Consider the following 17567-nt stretch of genomic DNA (forward strand, 5'->3'; position numbering starts at 1 on the left):
AATCAAGAACGCAACAAAAGAACACTAAGAACGCAAACAAGCGAAAAGGGATTTTTGGTTCCATGGTACTTCGGTCCACATGTCATGGCAATTGATAGGAATCGAAGAAGTTGGAACAAGAGGGCTCAATCCACATCTTACTAGGTTGACGAGGATCAAAAGTGAGAACAAGAGAAGATAGAAGAAGGGTCCCCATTCCTTCAACCTGCTCAACATGGTGATGGACAGAGGTTGAAGGAGTTAGGCCAAGGAAAGGAGAGGCACGGTTAGCAAGACCTACCACCCTTCGATTTACTCACCATGGCAAAAGGCGGTAACTGAAGAAATGCCTCAACAGTCCACTACCTTCCGATCCACTCATCATGGTAATGGATGGGAACCGAAGGGAGCGATGCACATGAGAGTTGTCTCAGCAAATACTCACAAATGACACTCCACACCAACCCATAGGGCACCACAACCTCTGTGCAACTAAATCAGCACAATGCAATCCCTAGGGTTCATAGCGGTGCGGTTGTCACCGCGAGAACCAAAGAGATGCTACGATCTATGCGGCATGAGCATACGAGGTGGGTAGAAGAACAAAAGAGAAAAAGAGGTAGAGCCTGGTGGTCATGGCGAGGCAACTCGCGGCCACGAGCTTAACCTAAACGAGTTGGCTTCCGTAAATTCCACGAAGCTTGTCCCCTAGTTTGTCCCCTATAGACTAGGTCATGATGAGCCCATCATGTGTGGGTAGGAAGCGCACCGATGTCAAGCCCATGATGGCCACGTCCTAGGGCCGTAGGAGGGGCCAATGATCATGGCACTACAAAGTCAACTAAAAACAAGGGGTCAGGTTACGCTCGGCATCATGGCCACGGCAGGACCAGCCCACGAATGAAACGTTCGAACGAGGTATGATCCCTCGACCGACTTGAAGGCTTGGTCCATAGACAAACAACACAAACATACAAAGAACCAGCAACTCAACAACACGACATGGAGTAGCTTATAACCATAGCACAAGAGATAGACTGGCGCAAAGGCACGACATAGGCATAGATATAGATAGATCATATATGAATAAGTATAGATGATAAGTATGCAAATGAAATGAAAAGTAGGAGCTTTGTCGACATCGAGGCTGGCATCAACGGGGTTTCAAAAGGTTGACCTTAGAGGTGGAGGGCTGCTGCGGCCCGTCCCGACAGGTTACGGCTAGCTGCAGCTGGCTGTGGCTGGCTACGGCTTGCTGCTAGCTCGCTGCAGCTAGCCTGTGGCTTGCTGGACATGGCAGTGGACAGCCGGGTGGTGCCTACTACTACTAAACGTAGCTCCTGTGATGAGGAAAGGCTCTAGTGAGGTGGCGTCATCGTCCGGCTCCCAAGCCACGGTGCAGCAGGGGTGGTCGTGGTCGGTAGGCAGCGACGCCGGTGTAGGAGCTTGGTGGCGCAGAGGTCGCTGTCATGGAATAGTTCATCCACGCCAAGGAAGAAGCAAGGCGTAGCCTCCCTGCAAGGCATAGAACACGGCACAAAGGCTAATTTCGTTCAAGGATGACGATGAAAAGGAAAAGGTGAAGGTTTTGGCCATGGTGGCTCACTGGTGGGTCAGAGGTGCTCGGGGCGGTGCGATGGGGAGCAGGGAACGACGCCGGTGAAGAAGTCTAGTGGCGCGGTGGAAGCCTAGCCGCTGCTTGGCTTGGTCCCGATGGGTCGCAGCCGTGGTGTGAAGGAGGGGCACGTCGTTGGCTTGACAGAGCAAGGGCATGGCGAGGAGGAGCTTAGAGGCAGAGGGCGATGGCGTGGCTCCGACGAGGAAGAAGAGGTAGAGGTAGACACGGCGTGTTCTGGCTTGGCGAGGCAGGCTCAGGTTGGAGGCTCCACGGCGGCTGGTGGTGCAGAGGTGGTCGACGGAGTGGCCATGGTCGTCAAGACATGACCTTGGCCTGCTCGCGGCCGACTGGGCATGGACGCGACGAGGTGGCTCGACAAAGAGAAGGCATCACCGGTGATGGAGTCCGGCGTCGCGGTGGCATCCATGTGTCGAGGAAACGGATGGCGCAGTGGTGTCCTGCTCGGTGAGGTAGTGGCCTTGGTGAAGCAGAGGAGGCTCAGTCGAAGAGGAAGACGTGGCCTTGGGTCGGTTCCCGGCGTGGTTGTCCACGCGGAGGTGCGGCAAGGCGAGTCGGTGTTGAAAGGTCCTAATATGGCTAGAGGGGGGGGGTGAATAGCCTATTTAAAAATCTACAAACCAACTAGAGCAAATTGATTAGTATGACAAATAGCGAAATGCAAACTTGCTCTAGCTCTATAAGGGTTGCAAGCCACCTATCCAACAATTTTAGTTATTATGATCACTAGACACATAATTTGCTAAGTCACTACTCACTAAGAGCTCTCACACTTGCTACACTAAAGAACTCCACTAGATCAACTTTAGCTACAAAGCAAGCTCTCAATTCTAGCTACACTAAAGAGCTTACTACAACTAGTTTGCGGGTATGTAAATGAGTAAGTAAGGTGATTATACCACCGCGTAGAGGAGTGAACCAATGACAAGATGAATAATAACTCAATCACTGGGAGAATACCAAAGAGCAAGAGACAACCAATTTTCTCCCAAGGTTCACGTGCTTGCCAACACGCTACGTCCCCGTTGTGTCGACCAACACTTGGTGGTTCGGCGGCTAAGAGGTGTTGCACGAACCTCATCCACACAATTGGACACCGCAAGAACCTACCCACAAGTGAGGTAACTCAATAACATGAGCAATCCACTAGGGTTACCTCTCGGCTCTCCACCGGGGAAGGCACAAGTCCCCTCACAATCACCAGAGATGGCCATGAACAATTACCAACTCATGCCAATTCTCCTCCGCTACACCAAGCCATCTAGGTGGTGGCAACCACCAAGAGCAACAAGCGAATCCGACAGCGAAACACAAACACCAAGTGCCTCTAGATGCAATCACTCAAGCAATGCACTTGGATTCTCTCCCAATCTCACAAAGATGATGAATCAATGATGGAGATGAGTGGGATTGCTTTGGCTAAACTCACAAGGTTGCTATGTCAATGCAAATGGCCAAGAGAGTGAGCTTGAGCTGGCCATGGGACTTAAATAGAGAGCCCCCACGAATAGAGCCGTTAGCTCTCTGTTCTCTGAAAAGTCAGGGTGACTGGACCCACCGGTCAGATCGACCAGACGCAGGACCCTAGCGTCCGATCACGTGATGCACACCACGTGGCCCCTGCTTCAAATGCTAATCACCCAATCTCAACGGTCATCAGTACATTTAAGTTATGACCGGACGCACTACAGTGTACGACTAGACGTAGGACCCCAACATCCGATCACTTCCAGTAAGGTACCACTCGTGATCGGACGCGTCCAGTCATGCCCGACCGGACTCACCCAGCGTCCGGTCACTCACCGTCTCCTCTGTGCGCCGCCACATTAGCACGACCGGACGCTGAACAATGTTCAGCCAGAGTCCGATCGCCTGCGTCCGGTCAAGAGACCGAGGGCAGCCTTCACTGCGCCACTGACTAGACGTAGGACCCCAGCGTCTGGTCACCACGTGACCAGTGTCCGGTGCATTTTGTGAAACCCTATCTTTTCTATACAGGGCGCCAGTGGCACCGTCGGACTGTCTGCACTCTACGGGTGGACACTCCGCCGGTGAAGTTTCGAACCCTTGCTCCCAAGTGCTAAACACAATGTGTATCGCCTTTGTGCATGTGCATTAGCATATTTTCACAAATGTTTTCAAGGGTGTTAGTACTCCACTAGATCCTAAATGCATATGAAATGAGTTAGAGCATCTAGTGGCACTTTGATAACCACATTTCGATACTAGTTTCACCCCTCTTAATAGTACGGCTATCGATCCTAAATATGATCACACTCTCTAAGTGTCTCGATCACCAAACCGAAAGCTCCTATCAATTTCACCTTTGCCTTGAGCTTTTCGTTTTCCTTTCTTCTTTTCAAGTCCAAGCATTTGATCATCGCCATGCCATCATCATCATCATGTCATGATCTTCATTTGCTTCATCACTTGTAGTAGTGCTACCTATCTCATAATCACTTTGATAAACTAGGTTAGCACTTAGGGTTTCATCAATTCATCAAAACCAAACTAGAGCTTTCAGGCATGGCGGAGGACGGGTACGAGGATGAGGTCACGATCGAGGCGTCAGGTCAGCCACGGTGCGTCCGTGGCCAGCTGCAGGCTGCACGAGTCCGGCTGTGGCCAAGCAGCGAGGGCGAGGACCAGGCTAGGGCTCCCGGTGACCGGCCGGACATAGCTATGGCCGGCTCACGGTGGCTCGGCTACTGCGTGATGCTAGAAATCAGAGGTGGAAGAGGCTGGTGGGAGTGGCGGCGGGGTTGGGGAAGAGGATGAGGGCGTCGACGGCTACGGGATTTATATGCGAGCATGGCTAGGGTTCAAGGGGGCGCCGAGCACTGTGGATGGCAATGATCTTTAGGAGGCGAGCCAGGTACGCATGGCGGTGGATGTGGGGGCGTGTGTATAGACACCGAGGTAGGGCGCGGGGTGTGAGAAGTGGCGGTGGCGGCTCCTGGGAGCGCCCGGGAGCATGGTTGGGAGCGTCTACCTGCTAGGGTTTCCAACCTAGGGGCGTAGTCGGGCCTGCGGGGCCAGGAAGCGAGGTGGGCTATGGCTTGTTGGCTTGCGCGTGCGTGGGCCGAAGGCAGGAGCTGGCCACTGGCGCCTGGGATGGGCCAAAGGGAGGCGGGAGCACAGGCTGGGCTTGGCGGATGGGGGCAGGCCGGTTGGGCTGAGAAGTGAGGGAGAGGGTGAAGTGGGCCGGTTGGGAGAGAAGGATGGTGGGCTGGTTTTGAAAGGGAAAAGGAAAATAGATTTTCCTTTTATGATTTATGACTCAAGGAAATTGAGAGAAATTCAAAGAGAATTGAGAGGAATTTTCTATGGATTTGTGCACTCCAAACTGACAAAACCCAAACCCAAACCCAACTCAAGACCAAGGCACACTCCTGCAATCAATTCTATATGGATGCACCGATTTGTTAGTAAACTCTCCTAGGTTTGACCTAGCAACTACATGATCCACACATTGCAGGAAAATTTTTAAAAAGCTCGATTTTTTTGTTGCACGAAACATGGGTTGTTACAAGGAATCTGTGTTAACTTTGTCAATCTTGAGATTTGCCGATCCAACTTGGTTCTTCGGAGGTGCTTATAGAGGTAGGGTGTGCGTAGGTGCGGGGGTGAGTGTGCACTTGTTTATATATATAAGCGTCTGCGTCTACAGCTGGGTCTAGATTTTTTGTGTGCAAAAAACGATAATCGCATTTTGTATATGAAGAAAAGTCAAATCGAAAAAATCTTTACAAACAATTGGTCAAGTTATGCATAACTAAGTTTATGGCATAAACTTGTGTCAACCGTCAATACATATATATCTTTTAAGTGTGTTGTGGGGGTGTGTGTTTGGGTGGGGTGGGGTAGGGGTGGGGGGGTTGTACCTTCGGGGTGCCACACTCCCTTCCCTAAACGAACATTCGCGTCTCGTGGCTTCACCCACAAATATAAGTTTCTTTCCGTCATCCTTTGACAGGTTGACATGGGTGAAAGTACGCGAGGACCTACACTTGGCGAAGACATTCGTGGGACGAAGAACGCTAAGGCGTACGCCTTAGATGTAACCTAGAGGACAAAACGATGTTTTGAGAGAAACCTTCGGATCTACTTGAAGGTAGCTACACCTAGATGTAGACTGGTTGTAGATAGGCTGAGGATGCATTGACAACGTTGACCTAAGTTGGTGAACTCAGAGGGGTTAAAGGCCATTATGCCCTAGAATGTACGAAGAATATACTCCAATAGTTGTGGGTGTTCTATATTCTAACCAGACTGTCTGTCTCCCCTATTTTGTACTGCTTTATTCTCATTCTTCTCTTACCTTTACCTCCTCGTTCATGGCATGTTCAGATATGCCTGTGCCCGGGCGGATTTTTATGGTGGTATAAGCAAATATGCCTTTAGTTTTCCACTACTTTGAATCGAGGACCGAGACTCAAAGGTTGGTTGCCTCCCAACATGTGCCTCTGGCATTTAGTCTTAGCAAATGCTCTATTCCCCGTTATAAGTCATTTTACCTTTAGATATATTGTTTTCACTATGTGTGTGTATATATATATATAGCATATATCTAAAAGCATTGAAAAAATTATGTATATCTAGAAAAGCTAAAATGTCTTACAACTTGGAATAGAGTTAGTAATAATAACAATAATACATTAGCATGCACGCCTAGTTTGGCCACACGTACTGCATGCGTGTCTAATGAATGCAATCAATTTGCTGGCATGCATGCTGAAACAAGCAACGAGAGATTGTTTGTTGTGTGCCCGGCTTGCCTAGCTCCCCATCCCATCACAGTCCCAGGCCAAAAAAAAAAAAAAAAAAAGTCCCAGGGCGGTGCTGCCCGATAACCATCGCTGGATGGATTGAGCTAGCTGCGTGCACCGACAGCCAACAACCTTGTGACGCAACGAGAATTAATCAGATGCAACTTAGCTGGATTAATTTGAAGCATTTGTTTGTTTTTTGTACAAATTTCAAAGTCGATTTAAACTAATTGGAGGCTCCATATAAATAATCCTCATGAATTCATTTTAAAAATAAATAAATACAAGATCATCAATTTTGCCTACTCTTTCATATCGTCATTAGATCCATTCTGTGTGTTGTTTTGTTTAGTGCTGGCAAAGGCAACACATCAGTAAGCGGTGCTACCTATATTATATATAAAGAAAAACAACTTTTGTTTTGTTGCTCCCTTGAACGTTTTCTATTCCCACGATTCCGCAAAGAAGAAACTACGAGACTGCAGAGCCAAGAGGAGCAGAGCGGGATCCCATAACACCTATGTTTTTTAAAAAAAGATGCCCAACTATTGTTAGAAATTTAGACAATTTCAGTATTAATTTAATCTAGAAAAAGATTAAGAACACGTTTGTGGCCTCATATATGTGCACATGTGATCTAAGTGATATGGATATGTAGATGATACTAATAATCATGATTTTAATCGCCAAAGATAGGGGATGAATTAAAACATACCCAGCGGCACCAGAGCCGGTTGCGCTAGTCGACATAGCGTATGTTGGTGTAGTCGTCCCACTCGATGCAGTGCAGAGAGGTTGCAGTGCCGAACTCCCGCCGCCATCACGAATGCCAGGAAGAAGATGAAGTCATAGGTCGTGGATCGATCGGGCAGTAGTGTGATCGCTCCCCAAAAACCTGATGGCCGCCCTTCACCCAAGCAGATGAACTCGTAGACGAATCGATTTTGGAGGCCTGCTCTCCCTATTTCCGTGCTCGTAGGAACTAGGATGGGGAAGCCTTGGATGCAGCAGAAGGAGTGGATGTGTTTGTGCGTTGGATCGAGAGAGACGAATGTTGAAATGAGCCTTTCTATTTATCTTGCAGCCAAACAAGCCAAAGGACGCATGAGCCAGCCTTAGAAGGGAAGGGGACACCACGGGAGGGAGGAGAGGAGACTGACGCCACAGGAGGAGAGGAGACGCATGTTACGGTAAACTCCCGTAACTCCCCTCATAACTTTCCTCATTAGGGGCAGAAACTCCTGAAACTCCTATCACTCTTCTCATTATTTTCCTTATCAGGGGCAGAAACTCCCGTCGTCACGAGCAGAAACTCCCGTAACTCAGAAACTCCCATAACTCCTGCCCATAATTGATTTGAGTGGCAAAACCTTTCATGTCCCGCACCGCGTTGCGTCAGGGCCGATAGCGGCGCGCGCATCTGTGGCTTGCCTCATCTTTTCTCAACCTTCTCAATGTGGACAGACACAGTCCGCACATTTAAGTCGAGTCAATATTCAGTCAAAATCCCTTATGGGACTAAATAACATTGTGCACATTATTTAATATGGACCTTAGAATTTATTTGATTTAATTAGATAATATATGGTCCTGGCCCACATTAAATCTAACAATCCCCACCAAATTTTAGGACACATGTTAAATAATCTTCAATCCACTATTCTTTGATATACCAGAGTTTCAACGGAGACTGTTAAGTTGAACATCCGTCTAGAACAGAGGTTACATTCAGTCAAAACTGAACAATGGGCTATGCCTTGAATTGACAGTTTTGTGTGAAGTGAGTTTCACCAAAGTTCTTTTCTGGTACTAGGCTGCTACAAGCATCCCCTCTGGTTGAAGCATATAAGTCACACTTCGAGGCCTTTCATGAGTATCTAGAGACTACCCACATCTCATAGACTATGACTAGTAGTCAAACTCATATAGGTGTGTTCCTTCTAGGATGTTCTGTAGGATAACATCCCTGCTTAAATAAGCCACTCGGATCACATTAAGGTATAAACCAACCTGCCATAGAGCATAGGAGAAACGTGCATCTCAAATGATTTGGACCTTATTATAAGGGATCTCTCCATCAGTCAACCACTAGCTTATTTCACCATCATACTTCACGGGACCTCTGATCACATAGGACAGGTTACCACTATGGAATGACTTTGAGTGGGTCTCAAGCCCATCTCCCTCGATGCACCATCTATCACATTGCGTGATAGTCCCTTTGTAAACTGATTTGTCAGATTCTTAGATGTATAGACATAGTGCAACACTATTACTCTGGAGTTTCTCAGTTTTCTGACAGATTTTAACCGCCTCTTAACATGCCTTGTAGACTTCATGTTATCCCTAGAACTGTTCACTTTGATTATCAATGTCTGATTATCACAGTTCATGGAAATAGCAGGTATTGGTTTTTGACCACCGGTAAATCCATAAGGAGTTCACGGAGCCACTCAGCCTCAACTGAGGCAGTATCTAGTGCTATGAGTTCTGCTTTAATTATTGGTCTCGTTAAGACGGTATGCTTGCAAGACTTTCATGAAACATCGCCACCTCCAAGTGAGAACACATATCCACTTGTGGCATAAATTTCATCAGCATCAGATATCCAATTTGCATCACAATAACCCTCTAGTACCCTTGGATACCTGGTATAGTGAATCCTATAGCTCATAGTCCCTTTTAGATAGCGTAGTACCCTCTCAAGAGCACGCTAGTGATCACCCCACGGATTTGAAACAAATCGGCTGAGTTTGCTCACAACAAATGAGATGTCAGACTTTGTTGCACTAGCTAAATACATAAGAGAGCCAATACCTTGAGAATATCTCAATTGATCCTGTGTTATTCTACGATTTTTTCTTAATAGCATACTTGGGTCATAAGGAGTTGAGCAGGTGTACAGTCACTATATCCAAATTGACTCAACACCTTTTCCACATAGTGGGATTGCACAAGAGTTACCTCACCATTTCCTTCTCTGAGTAGCTTTATGTTAAGAATAATATCAGCTTCTCCCAAATCCTTCATTTCAAAGTTACTTGACAAGAAGTCTTTCACTTCCTTGACCACATTAATATTATTTTCAAAAATTAGTATACCATCCACATATAAGCACAAGATCACACCTTCTCCTCCAGCACACCGATAATATACACATTTATCAGCTTCATTGACAACAAAGCCGGTTGATGTCAGAGTTCTGTCGAACTTCTCATGCCACTGCTTAGGAGCTTGTTTTAGACCATGCAAAGATTTCAATAACTTACACACCTTTTCCTCTTGCCCCTTTGCTACAAATCCATCCGGCTAATCTATATAGATCTCTTCCTCAAGCTCTCCATTCAAGAAAGTTGTCTTAACATCCATCTGACGAACGAGAAGACCATGTGAGGCAGCCAAGGAAAGTAGCACTCGCATAGTCGTTAGATGGGCAACTGGTGAATAAGTATCAAAATAATCTTCACCCTCTTTCTGTGCATAGCCCTTTGCTACAAGCCTCGCCTTTTATTTCTCAATAGTACCATCAGGCCTAAACTTTTTCTTGAACACCTATTTATATCCCACATGTTTACACCTGTAAGGACGATCAACAACCTCCCAAGTTTCATTAGATATTATAGAGTCTATCTCATTCTGAATAGCTTCCTTCCATAAGTTAGCATCAAGAGATGAATATGCATCTTCTATGGTTTTAGGAGTGTCATCCACGAGGTATATAACAGTCTTCACCAAAAGACTATGCAGTTCTCTGTCTCTTACTCTTTCGAGTGACTATATTATTATGCTCCTCATGTTTTTCCACATGGGTTTCAACATCAGCGTGTATTACTGGTTCATTTGTCTCATGAAATGAAATAGACTCATGACTAGAAGTGCTAGGTGTATTTTTATAGAAAACTCATTCTAAAAAAATATAGCATCTCTAGATTCCATGATAGTACCAACATTTATATCAGGCACTCTAGAATTTATTATTAAAAATCTATAACCCACGCTGTGAATAGCATATCCAAAAAAGACACAATCAACGGTTTTGGGCCCAAGCTTTCGTTTCTTATTAATTGGCACATTCACCTTTGCCAAACAACCCCACGTTCACAGATAAGAGAGATTTAATCTCTTCTTCTCCCATTCCTCAAATGACATAATTTCTTTGTTTTTAGTGGGCACTCTATTCAGGACATGACATGCTATCAATATTGCCTCACCCCACCATTCCTTAGATAGTCCCGCTGTCTCTAACATGGCGTTAACTAACTTAGTTAGAATGCGGTTCTCTCTTTGTAATCCCATTGGGTTGTGGTGAGTTTGGCGGTGTCCTCTCATGAATGATCCCATGCTCCGCGTAAAACTCAGAAAAATCATTTGAGAAATATTCTCCCCCGCGATGAGTCCGCAACAGTTTGATGTTCTTCTCTAGTTGGTTTTCTACTTTAGCTTTATAGATCATAAAATAATGCAATGCTTCATCTTTTGATTTCAGTAAATACACATGGTAAAATCTAGTACAATCATCTATAATCGTCATGAAATACCTTTTGCCACCTTTGATCAACTTGTCATTCATTTCGCATAGATCAGAATGATTAGTTCTAATGGTGCTAAGTCTCTTGCCGCAGCAGCCTTGTGAGGCTTGCGAGGTTGTTTAGATTCAACACATACATGGCATTTAAAACCTTTGACCAAATCAAATTTCGAGATTAAATTTAAACTAGCTAAGCAAGTCATACAACCAAAATTAATATGATATAAACGCGAATGCCAAACATTTGTCTCATTATCCTGGCTCACATGGTTCACAGAATGAACACATGCATCAGTTAAAGACAAGCGAAACAAGCCTCCGCCCTCACAGCCTTTTCCCACAAATGTCCCATACTTAAAAAGTATACACTTATTTGACTCAAATAAAAGTTTATAGCCATCATGACATAATAGAGAACCACTATTTAAATTCTTCCTTATTGAGGGGACATGCTACACGTTCTTTAGTTGCACGACCTTTTCTGAAGTAAGCTTTAGATCGATCGTACCAACACCACGTACAGCCGCACGCGCCCCGTTCTCCATCAACAAGGAGGAAGTCCGCCCAACCTGATAAGAAGAAAACAAAAAATATCAACACATATGAATATTAGCTCCTGTATCCACCCACCAATCAGGTGAATGAAAAACTAAAAGAACTATAGGTAATAAATTACCATACCCCGATGTTCCTCCATCTGCTTCAATCCTGTTTGTAGATTTCTACTTGGGCAATCCTTAGCATAATGCCCTGGCTTACCACATGTGAAACAATTTCCCTTTTTCTTGTTCTTGTTCTTCTTCTTCTTAAAAGATGTTGTGTTCTTTTGTTTGAGTTCTTACTGGAATTTCTTCTTGCGAGAATTTTGAGGATTTTTCTACACCACATAGGCACTGGAACCTCCCTCAACAATTTTGTTTCCACGGACATCCTTTGCTCTCGCCTTCTCTTTAACATCCAAAGAGCCAATGAGGTCGCCAATGCCAAACTCCTATCTCTTATGTTTCAAAGAAATAGCAAAATCTGTCCAATCCTATAGTAGCTTTGCAATGATACAGCCTGCCACAAACTTATCTGTCAATACACAACCAAAAATTTCGAGCTCTTTTGCTAGTGTTTGTATCTCATGAGCTTGTTCTACTACAGAACATTTATCAAGTGCATTCCACATCTCTTTATCAGTTCGTAGCGGCACATATGCATCTATTATAGAGTCTCCTAGCAGGCTCAGAATTGTACCCTTGAACGTAGTATCAGCATGTTGGAACGCACACTCCTCCTCAGGAGTATGCGGCCCAACAGCTCTAGGTTCAACAACAAAATAGCAGTGCATAGCAGTCAACCATAGAATGCACCTCTGCCGCCACCTCTTGTAATGAGTGCCCTCAAAAATATTTGGTTTCAGCATGCTCGCAAAGCCCACTAGCGAAAAATGCCTATCAGGTTTTTGGATTGTTAGAAATTTAGGCAATTTCAGTATTAATTTAATCCAGAAAAAGATTAAGAACACGTTTGTGGCCTCATATATGTGCACGTGTGACCTAAGTGACATGGACATGTAGATGATACTAATAATCATGATTTTAATCGCTGAAGATAAGGGATGAATTAGAACATACCCAGCGACACCAGAGCCGGTTGCGCTAGTCGACATAGCGTCTATTGGTGTAGTCGTCCGGCTCGATGCAGTGTAGAGAGGTTGTAGTGCTGAACTGCCGCCGCCGTCACGAACACTGGGAAGAAGATGAAGTCGTAGGTCGTGGATCGATCGAGCAGTCGCGTGATCGCTCCTCAAAAACCTGATGGCAGATGAACTCGTTGACAACTCGGTTTCGAAGGACTGCTCTCCCTATTCCCGTGCTCGTAGGAACCGGGACGGGGAAGCCTTGGATGCAGCAGAAGGAGTGGATGTGTTTGTGCGTTGGATCGAGAGACAAATGTTGAAATGAGCCTTTCTACCTCATTAGGAGCAGAAACTCCTAACACTCCCATCACTCTTCTCAGCATTTCTCATATTAGGAGCAGAAACTCTCATAACTCAAAAACTCGCATAATTCACTCTTCTCATTATTTTCCTTATTAGGAGCAGAAACTCCCATAACTCTACCTCATTAGGGGCAGAAACTCATGAAACTCCCATCACTCTTCTCATTATTTCCCTTATTAGGAGCAGAAACTCTCGTAACTTAGAAACTCCCATAATTCACTCTTCTCATTATTTTGCTTATTAGGAGGAGAAACTCCCGTAACTCAGAAACTCGTACCCATAATTGATTTGAGTGGCAAAACTTTTCATGTCCCGCATCGCGTAGGGGCTGGTAGCGGCGCACGCTTGTGTGGCTCGCCTCATCATTTCTCAACCTTCTCAATGTGGACAGACACAGTCCGCACCTTTAAGTCGAGTCAACATTCAGTCAAAATCCCGTATGGGACTAAATAACATTGCGCACATTATTTAATATATGAGCCTTAGAATTTATTTGATTTAATTAGATAATATATGGGCCTGGCCCACATTAAATCTAACAACTATAAAAAAATTTAAAATAATAGCCGGTGGATTTTGATATGTAGATTTTACATAAAAAAATACAAATATATAAAAGATAGAATAGATAAGTGGATTTTGATTAATCATCATAGTACTACTAAGTATGACCTTTATACTTATATTTGCTTCAGGGATTCTAGTACAGGTTGAGAAAGTTCTGTTTGAAATTAAGTGACTCAGTCGCACTTCCTTTCCGGGGAGAAATAGAGATGCATTTTTCTTATTGAAAATTCCGAGTTCCATGGTCAAACCTCTCTCTCACTGCCATCGTGGGACCGCCTGCTAGGTACGTGTGCTCACCGCTCTTGTGGGCCCCTGGCCCGGGGCGAGGCCGACTGGGCGCTGCCCCACCTCCCCTGCATATAAGCCGCCGCACAGCGCGGCCCTCCTCCCCTGTCTCGCCTGCTCTGCTCATCTGCCTCCACTGCGATCCTGCTGCACGATGCTCATGGCCGCCGCCGCCGCCGACGTGCACACGGACTCTACCCACTCCGCCGGTTCCACCATCTCGCCGCCGCCATGGCACCCTGCCGTACCCGTACCCGTGCCCATCCATCACCAGCACCAGGCGGTGGTCCTCTACGACCCGGACCTCACCACGCCATCCCCGTCCCCGTCCCCGCCGCCGCGCAACCAACACCAGAAGCAACTCCGCCCCGCGGCGGCCCGCCGAGCGTCCAGCAGGCGCCGGCCGCGGCCGTCGCGGAAGGTGCCCACCACGTACATCACCGCGGACCCCACCAGCTTCCGGCGCATGGTGCATCAGGTGACGGGCGCCGACGACCTGCTGCCGCCTCTGGCACCCCCGCCGCCGCCGCACGAGGCGAGCAGCCTCTGCCGCCCGGCGCCCTACCGCGCCGCAGCACGAGGCGCGCTGCCGACGCTGGACACGTCGGCGCTCCTGCTTGGCATCGGCGGGTCCGGGTCCGCCCGGAGGACGACCGGGCCGGCCGCGTCCGTGCGTCCGGCGGCGGCGGAGGCCGGTGGTGGCGGTGTTAGTGTCGGACTCGGAGGAGCGGGCTACAGCAGCAGCGATTGCGGCGGCGCTGGCTTCCCTACCTTGGAGTCGTGGGACGCACTCTTGTACTAGCTCGCATCCATGAACACGAACATGATCCACGATAGATAATCCATCTCATACGTAAGATGGATTAGTTGATCCGTTGATCGATGATGATAGTGTCTGTCCATGGATGGATGCATGAACAAGCATCTCCTTGTTGCTCCTATACATAGGAATCGATTTTCGTTCGGTGCATGTGCCCTTGTTATAATCCGTACTTTTTATCTTGTTTTTTTAATCGAAATAGTATTTTGGTCTCACAATAAATTAGCCGAAACAATATTCTGGTTTTTTTTTAGCGAAGCCAACGGCGCCTTAACTGCCTGGTGATGAACCGGTGATCCATCCATTCTCATTATTGATGACCATTGATCGCCCGGTGCTGCAACAGTGCCATTCAGCCAATCAGCTAGGCCAATCCATCCAAGAGCACCAAAACGAATCGATCGTTCTCAACACACACATATATATAATGATGTTTATTTATTGTTAGCTTAGACCCTACGATACGTCGAGACGAAGGCAGGCAGGCCGCAGGCCAGCCAAAGCGAATAAAACAGCGACAGAGCATGGGTCAGCAGCACGTCCTTTCCTTCCCCGCCCCAAAGAATAATGAGAACTATTTTCATCTTCAAATATCCTTTGTGACTAGTTTATAGAAAATACATCAATATTTTATCTTCTTTAAATATGTTTATTACGAGAATACATTCTAAAATTAATAATCTAGTAATACTAATTATGAATCATAGTTATTAGTACCTTGTTTTCATATAAATATTTAGTTAAATTTGGAATGGTTTGACTCGTCAAAAAACGAGATTTATATTTCATTCTGGAATACAGGCGCTAATTCTGAGATGGAGATATCGTCCATCATCGAGCGACTAGCGATGACTACCCTGCCTTGTTATCTCTCATGACTGACCAATATATAATGCGAGTCTGATTGGTTGCCTGTACATCTTGTTATCGGAGGCACTTGCAGTAGAAAGGGCGATTGTTGGTTTCCTACACATCTCCTCATACATGCAAGCACTCTCCTCAAAAAGCACCTCTTGTTTGCACACACTCGGTACGCTCAAAATTGGGTCGTATCCCCCTATACATTATTGGCTTATGCATATACCTCGACATGTTGTGCACCTTGTGTCTTTTTCTCGTGCACAAGAGGCTCCCCGGCCCTCGTCGTCACTCTCAATGAACTCCGTCAGCCTGCCTCCAACTCCCTACCACGGCTCGGAATGCGTGGTTGCTTGAGCGGCCAACACGGCTTCGGCAGGTCACCCAGGCCCTATAGGCGTCATCGTGGCTTCATCCATCCCGAGCTGGACCAACACTAGAGATGGCAATGGAGAGTCGATCTCGGATTTTCTGCGGGGAATTCGGGGGTGTTTGGTTGCCAGCCTTCACCTGCCACGCCACACTGAGCCGCCACCACAATTTTTCTGGACAGCGTTTGGTTGGCGAAGAGAGTTAGGCACTGTCGATGTTTTACCACCGATAGCCTGCCACGGGGGTACCCGGGGCAGTATGTTCGGGCTTCGGCGTATGCTGAACTCGATGGTTAACGCAAGAGACAGTCGATTTATCCTGGTTCAGGCCCTCGATCGTGGATCGAGTAATAACCTTACGTCCAGTCGGCGTTAGCCTTTGCGTTAGATTGATTGTAAAGTGTTGTGTTGTACCGTTGTCCTTCTCTCAGGAGCCCTGCCCTCCTTTATATAGTCAGGAGGCCAGAGTCCTAGTCGGTTTACAATGAGATTTCCTAATAGGATTACCTAATAGTTCTACTACTACGATTATATGGAAAGAATCCTAGTTGGACTAGATCTTCTTTCTGCCTTGCGGGGTATCCTGTGGGTCCCGCATCGACAAGCCCCCGAGCACTTCATGGTTGAGCTCTGAAAATCTCGCTCTGCTCCTTCTAGTCTTGTTGAGTAGGAACAAAATGTCATCCGAGCGTTTTCTGAAGTGAAACCTTGTAGCGCTCCTTGGGATCTTTGGGTGGTGAGTGCTTTTTGAAGAAAAAGTGCATCCATCTGGTTGTAGCCCCCGAGCCTCTTGCTATTTGGAACAAGGAGCTGGAGGATCTTGTCTTGAAGTTGCCCTGATTGTTCGTTGAAATTTTATAAAAAAGAACTCGAACATGGCTTGTTCCGGGTTCTTTTTGCCGTAATGTCTTGAAGTGGTCTGCGTTGAGGAAGCCTATTGGTGACGTGCGCTTTTTCAAAGAAAAAGGCACTCACTGAGTGTAGCCCCCGAGCCTCTTGCTATTTGGAACAAAAAGTTGGAGGGTCTTGATCCTTTATGTTGTTTGAAAATTTTGTGTTCTGAAGTAGTCCCCGAGACTTGGATTACGTCATCATCCGAGTAGTTTTGCGGTAAGCAGCCTCCGAGCTTATGTCAAAAAATTGCACTCACTGAGTGTAGCCCTCGAGCCTCTTGCTTTTGTTTGTAAAAGTTGGAGGGTCTCCTACGGCCCCGTGCTTTATCCGAGTTCTTCTTTTTAGAAAAGAAGTCGGATGAAGAGTCTTGATGTGTCGTCGTTGTAGTCTTGAGTTTCTTGTATTCTTGGTCCTTTGTCTTTGGTTCCGAGCCTCCGGGAATAGGTGAAAATGAAGGCCGAGCTCCCTAGCTCAGTGTTGTTTAAGCTATGATGCTGGCCAAGCCCCCGAGCGTATATCCGTGTTGTTTTATTCAGGAAGAACTCAGATGCGTGGTTTTGGCGTATTCTTTGATAGTTTTGCTGTTGTCAGATGTAGTTGTATGGTGGTGGTTGAGTGTAAATGCCTTTTGTTCACGGGTTGTACTGTGCTGGTATATTCTTCCGAATATGCCCGTCTTCGAGTACCGCTTCCTCTCGCCTGAGTCGTCCATTATTGTGTCCTGTCTTTTCACTGTGTCCTTTGTTAGGCCTATTTCGTTGGTACTCCTAGTTCATGTGCGCCGATCCTTTGGTCTATAAATACTGTCCCTGAGTACTTGTTTTCATTCATTGGATATTCTGTTGAAACCTTGGTGGTCATGAACATGATAGT

General features: G+C 46.4%; 1 protein-coding gene across 1 annotated transcript; it reads left to right on the forward strand.

The window, feature by feature from the left end:
- Positions 1–13868: 13868 nt before the first annotated feature.
- On the forward strand, positions 13869–14721 carry LOC136481403 (calmodulin-binding protein 25-like). The gene has a single exon (XM_066478754.1). The coding sequence runs from the start codon at positions 13906–13908 to the stop codon at positions 14551–14553; it is 648 nt and encodes a 215-aa protein (XP_066334851.1). The 5' UTR covers positions 13869–13905; the 3' UTR covers positions 14554–14721.
- The last annotated feature ends 2846 nt before the right edge of the window (positions 14722–17567 follow it).

The sequence above is a fragment of the Miscanthus floridulus genome, chromosome 9 (assembly GCF_019320115.1).
Source record: "Miscanthus floridulus cultivar M001 chromosome 9, ASM1932011v1, whole genome shotgun sequence".
Taxonomy (NCBI): Eukaryota; Viridiplantae; Streptophyta; class Magnoliopsida; order Poales; family Poaceae; genus Miscanthus; species Miscanthus floridulus.